This window comes from Strigops habroptila, chromosome 12 (assembly GCF_004027225.2).
Source record: "Strigops habroptila isolate Jane chromosome 12, bStrHab1.2.pri, whole genome shotgun sequence".
NCBI classification, from domain to species: Eukaryota; Metazoa; Chordata; class Aves; order Psittaciformes; family Psittacidae; genus Strigops; species Strigops habroptila.
Genome location: NC_044288.2, coordinates 17,586,245 through 17,591,926, shown reverse-complemented (window position 1 = coordinate 17,591,926; position 5,682 = coordinate 17,586,245). Strand labels below are relative to the sequence as shown.

The 5,682-nt window shown below is 48.2% G+C and overlaps 1 protein-coding gene across 2 annotated transcripts; it reads left to right on the top strand.

Annotated features, from left to right (window-relative positions):
- The first annotated feature begins 664 nt into the window (after window positions 1-664).
- Window positions 665-5,464, top strand: BNIP1 (BCL2 interacting protein 1). 2 transcript variants are annotated; one of them, XM_030504655.1, is made up of 6 exons: window positions 665-777; window positions 917-1,009; window positions 1,223-1,314; window positions 1,785-1,886; window positions 2,590-2,708; window positions 4,810-5,464. In XM_030504655.1, exons 1-6 carry the CDS (start codon window positions 694-696, stop codon window positions 5,004-5,006), a joined length of 687 nt encoding a protein of 228 aa, XP_030360515.1. In that variant the 5' UTR covers window positions 665-693; the 3' UTR covers window positions 5,007-5,464. The 2 variants fall into 2 exon arrangements, with proteins under 2 accessions (XP_030360515.1, XP_030360516.1); XM_030504656.1 differs by having other exon boundaries at window positions 676-791.
- Window positions 5,465-5,682: the final 218 nt, after the last annotated feature.

The following is a 5,682-nucleotide window of genomic DNA, read 5'->3' as shown; positions in this document are numbered from 1 at the left end:
CCCTGGTCAGTGCTTGAGCCAAGAGCTGCTTCGCAGGGCTGCTGGGCCAGCATGGTGGGACCATCAGGAGAGCCTGGGCTGCAGCCCAGCATGTCCTTTGAGTGCCTTTTCATGGACGTGGTCTCCATCTTCAACACCACAGCTCGTGTTCTCCAAACCTGGCGTGTCACAGAGCAGGGTGTGAGGGCGGGAGGGGAGGCACAGCACCAGGGGAGGAGGCAAGGGAAAGGCAAAAGGGCCGTTGCGTTGCGTTGTGTGCCCTCTCCTCCCCTCCGCGGCACAAGCGGAGTTGTTCCTCCTGTTGTTCCGCAGCACGGGCACCGGCCATCCCCTGCTGCTGAGGGTCCCCTGTCCCCGGCCCATCCACCCGCAGTCCCGCGGCGGTCTGTTGGGTGCTGTTATCGCTTCTCCCCGTGCCACGGCTGGTGCCGCTTTGTGCCCTTCCTTTGGCTCATAAGGGCGAAGGAAAGCACCTTAGTCCCCATCTGCTAACGAACCGCCTTTCCACAGCGCCTGAATTTACTCTTTCGCTACCCGATAACCGTACATCAGCACCACCGGTACCACTACGGTACCGCCGCCCCGCGGGGGTCCCTCAGCCGAGCCCCCGCCGCGGCTCTCCGGGGCAGCGCCCGCAGGGGGCGCCCGCGGGCCGGGCGGTGGGGCCGCGGCCTCCCCCACTCCGCTCCCAAGATGGCGGCGGCCGGCTTGGTGCCGGTGCGGGTCTGCCACCAGGAGATCGTCAGGTTCGACCTGGAGATCAAGGCGGCCGTGCAGGTACCGCCGTGCAGGTACCCCCCCGCGGCCGGTCTCCGCTGCCAGGGCTGCGGTGCGGCCGCTGCCTTGCGCGGGAAGTCCCGGCCGGGCCGGGTGATGCCCGCCGCAAGGCTGCGCTGACCGGGCCGTTGTCTTCTAGGACATCCGGGACTGCCCGGGGCCGCTCAGCGCCCTCACGGAGCTCAATGCCGCCGTGAAAGAGAAGTTCCGCCACCTCCGCGGCCGCATCCAGGTGAGGCTCCCGGCCGGGGCCGCTGCGGTGGCCGGCCCTCACCGTGCGGCCTGCCCGGGGCGGCTGGCGTGAGGCGGGCGGGTACCGGCTGCGGGGTGCTAGTTTATCGTATCGACCTGCTGTTAACTCGCTCCCTGGCCGGGGTTGGGGTGTGCGGGTTGCGGGTGGCAGCAGTTGTTGATCAGGCTTTGGTGTTTCTGCTTGGCGCTAAAGGAGCTCGAACAGATGGCGAAGGAGCAAGATAAAGAGTCGGAGAAACAAGCCTTGCTGCGGGAAGTGGAGAACCATAAGAAACAAATGCTCAGGTGGGTCGGGCAGCTGGTGCTGTGCACAGCTCCCCTGAAACCAGAGATAATCTGGCTTCCTTACAGCGTCTTTCGGATCCTGTTTGCAAATGCAGTCGCTGACATGATGCTGTTTTGCCCAAGACCAAGAAAGGATGAGGGATGGAAAGAGTAGGACTCCCTTTTCCTTTCCTCTCTACTGTCCTGACTCCCTAACCATGATCTGTCCCTTTCAGCAGGTGAGAATGCAAGTAGATGGCTTGACAGTCTGTCACCTGCCAGCTGGCATAGTTTTCTTCTTCCTTTGCTCCATAAACAATATGCTTTGGAGCAGAAATAACACGATGGGATATTGTTACTCTGTGGTGTAATATAGAGAAAGTCCATGCGCATTTCTGGGTGCTCAGTTACAGTGGTAATTGCTTTCTGAACATTGTTTTGCTTGCAGAGTGATACCATCATGTTACAACATTGTGCTCTTGTGATTTCAGCAATCAGGCAGCTTGGAGAAAGGCAAATCTGGCTTGCAAAATTGCCATCGACAACTCTGAGAAAGATCAGCTGCTGCAGGGAAGGGACTCCTTAAGACAAAGGTATTGGACCATCCCACTGTACGATCTGAGATTTAAACAGGGTGTGCTATATTGACTGGCTTTAAATAGAAGCGACATAATGGTTTGAAGTTACTTAATTGTATCTGGCATATAGCTTTTATTTATGGGTACATTTACTTTTGGTGGAGATTTAAACTATTAAGGGCTGTGCTAACTTCAAGTTTTCTTGGCATAGTCATGTCTAAGTGGAAAAGGGCATAAGTTAGCCTTCAGAGTTATTCTGACTGTCTTTTGTTAATTCCAATCAGGGTTATAAACAAGTAATGGGTCATTATACAAGCTGTTCTCACATGCAAAACTGGACATAAGCATATATCATTTTTGTATTGAAAGCAACAAATGGGATACCCAGAATAATAATGTGGTAGTTTGTATCAGTGCTTCTGTACCAGCTGATGAAGGTGCACAGTCATGGATGAATAAGTGGTACAGCATGGGCTCCCATGAGATGCTGAGCCAGTAGCCATTATTTTGGCTCATGGCTCTCATATTTTGTGATTTCTTTTGATTATTTAGTGAAGATAATCTGAATTTCTTACTCAGTAAAAATTAGTTGTGTCTTTTGTACGCTGGCAGAGTGTGGTGCCGAGCTCTGTTCCAAGCTCCCCGGCAGCAGCATTTTTCCCTCAGTATCCGAAGACATAATTTTATCCCTTCTTGCTTTACTTTTTCCGTTTCTCAGGAAGACTACAAAGGAAAGTCTGGCAGAGAGTGCAAGTAACATCACAGAGAGTCTGATGGGCATTAGCAGGATGATGTCACAGCAAGTGCAGCAGAGCGAGGAGACCGTGCAAACCCTAGGTACGGGTGTTATTGGGGTGTTTGGGTATGGCTTGGATGGTCGAAGCACCTTTCGCCAGTCCCGTTAGGATGAGTAGGGGCAAACTGACATGGTGTGGAGTATAGTGGAAACACGCTTTGCTGTAGGAGAATGTACTAAGATGATAATTAAAGGTCCATCCAGCAGAACTCCTCTAACAGTTGGGACATAAATGGAACGTGATAGCGTACATTGCATGGAGCTGTTTGTGGGAGTTTCTGTTTCGTGATTATGAAAGGGAAAAGAGGTCAGGAAAAGGGGGCAGGATGAGGAGCTTTTGTTTTAGCCTCACAATAAAGCGATTGTAAAAGCACTGTGAGGTCTCACAGTGCTGAGAGTGTTTGCTGTTACTCAGTGCTCTGTCCTGGCATCCGTTTGGTAATAGCAGAGAGAATAAAAGCGTAGGTACAAGTCCATACACAGAGGAAACTTAGTGTGGCTGGAAGACTGTTTTCACCCAGTCTCCAGCTGGGATGACTAAGAGACGAGGAGATCAAGTGACTTGAACCCAAGGTCATTTGCTCTGTCAGCAGTGCATCAGGGACTGTGAAACCAAGATTTCACCCAGTTCTTTGGCTTAGACTCCCAAGACCATAAATCAAGTGACCTGTCAGAACTGGTGATTCATGAAGCATTTGGAAGTTGGATCTGTGTTGCCTGGGCCTCTTACTAGCTGTGCTTTTGGGCAGGAGAGGGAACAGTTTAAAGATGAGGATAAATAACACAACTTTTGCCCTCCTTGTTTTCTGCCCCCATCTGAGGATGGCAGCTGGGCACTGGTTGTTCCTGCAAAAGTAGCATGTTTCTTCTCCCATTAAAAGGACAATTTGGCAGTCACTTTTTCATTCTGTTTCTGACTGAACAGCACTTGGAGTTCATCAAGGGAAAAACTGCCAAAGGTCATTTACAAAACCCAGCTGCAGATTCTGAATCAGTAGTTAGAATTTCCTTTTTTCTGAGCCCTTTCCTAGCACACAGTGAATACGCGTTGCTATGAGGCAGGGAAGCTCTGCTTTGTCATTAATGATGAGAAGCAAGTTTTCTATTTTCACTTAAATCAAAATGCTTCTTTAGGATGGGCTGTAATGGCTTGCAAAATCTTACAGACATAGTTCTGCTGTGCTTGGTTTCGTGAACCAGGCAGTATGCTTGGAGTTGGACCTTTCTTCAACCAATCAGTTCAGCACAGAGTGATGTACCAGCATTTACTGTTGTACACGGTGTGCATTCTGTAATAGAAGAAAAAGGGGACTCCTGGGCTTTTGCTGTCATTTAGTAATTTGAAAGGAGGAAGGCTGAGGAGTTTGGGGCATTTGTTTGTTTTCTCGCAGGGAAAGAAGTTGAAAGGGGCCAATGTTCCATCTTGCTGTTTTGGCATATTCTCAAATACTCCCTTTAGTTGAGACCAATCACCACACTTTTCCTCTAGTTGATTTTCTGTTTTTATTATGGAAAAAAAAACCCCAAAGGTTTGTCAAAGATAATTATTAAAAACTGTTTAAATTGTTTGAGCTGAATAATTAAGGATCTCTGACTGCTGGTGCTGCTTTTTCACTGCCTTCAGGCCTGACTGAATCAGACTGATTTACTGCTCTGGCAAGGGGGAGCAGTTTCAAGTTGTGCAATTAATACACTCAAATACTGACCTGTCCCACTGCTGCTAGAACGGATGCTGACAGTGATGGTGATTACTCTATTACATTGGTGGCTCTGGCACCATTTTTACTTCACTCTGCTTCCAGTGAGCTCTCAGGTAGCACTGATTTTTTTTCCCATACAAAACGTGAACTAGATTTTATGTGGTGAGCTAAAACTTTAAAAATTCAGGATCAGGATGTAGAGCCTTTAAGCCATTCAGTACTCTTGTTTTGCTTTGCATTTTTCCTTAGCACATCAGGACTACCGAGTTGTGAAAGCTTCTGCAAGAACACAGTCAGCATTTGTCTTACCCATAAGTCAGTCTGACCCACAAGGAGCTCACAGGCACTATCTGTATTGCCAAATACTGCATCCTTATACCCTTCGTCATGTATTTTTGAAGTGCAACCAGCTGTTATTTTCTTTTTTTCTCCTCAATTTCAGCCAATTCTTCACGAACCATCCTGGAAGCAAATGAAGAATTTAAGTCCATGTCTGGGACAATTCAGCTGGGGCGGAAGCTAATAACCAAGTACAATCGCAGGGAGCTGACGGACAAGCTGCTCATCTTCCTCGCCCTCGCCTTATTCCTGGCCACGGTGCTCTATATTTTGAAAAAAAGACTCTTTCCATTTTTGTAAAATTCCAAAGCTAAACTGAATCATGACAAAAGATCACAAAGAGATAACGTAACACTAGGGCTTTTAAATGAAAAACAAAAAGGGATATTGCAATAGCTGAAAGAGCATTAGAGCAGGCATGACTTTATACTGTCCCCGTGGAGCATGCGACCTGCCTAAGAAGAGCTTAAATGAGCACAAATCAGGAAGAAGCAGGTAGATCAAGGTGTGGAAAGAAGAAACACCAATTTGCCTGTTAGTCTGAGGAACCAGATGAACACTTGAGGAACTAGGCACTGAAAGGTGCCAGTCTAAATTCTCAAACTCTCTTCGTTTTGCCGTGAAATTGACTTTGGTCCTTGGCTTGGACTGGAAGCTGCTTTGGCATCTGTGTGTAAGGTACTGAGAGTAAGAGGATGGATGGAAGAGAGAAACTCACATACATTCCACTAATAAACTATTTATTGTATCCATGTAAACTGAGTTTTGTTTAAAACCAAAGTCTAATGGATTGGAAGAGCCTGAATAATTCCTAGTATAAAAATTCTCCTTAATACTTAACAGCAGTGGTTGCTTATGGATTGTGTTTTCTGGGAGCGTGGCACACACACCGTCTGGTTCTGTTCCTCTGGCCTTGGGAGGGCTCTGAACAAAGCAAAAATGGGAGCCTCACTAGTAACTATTAATTCACACGATG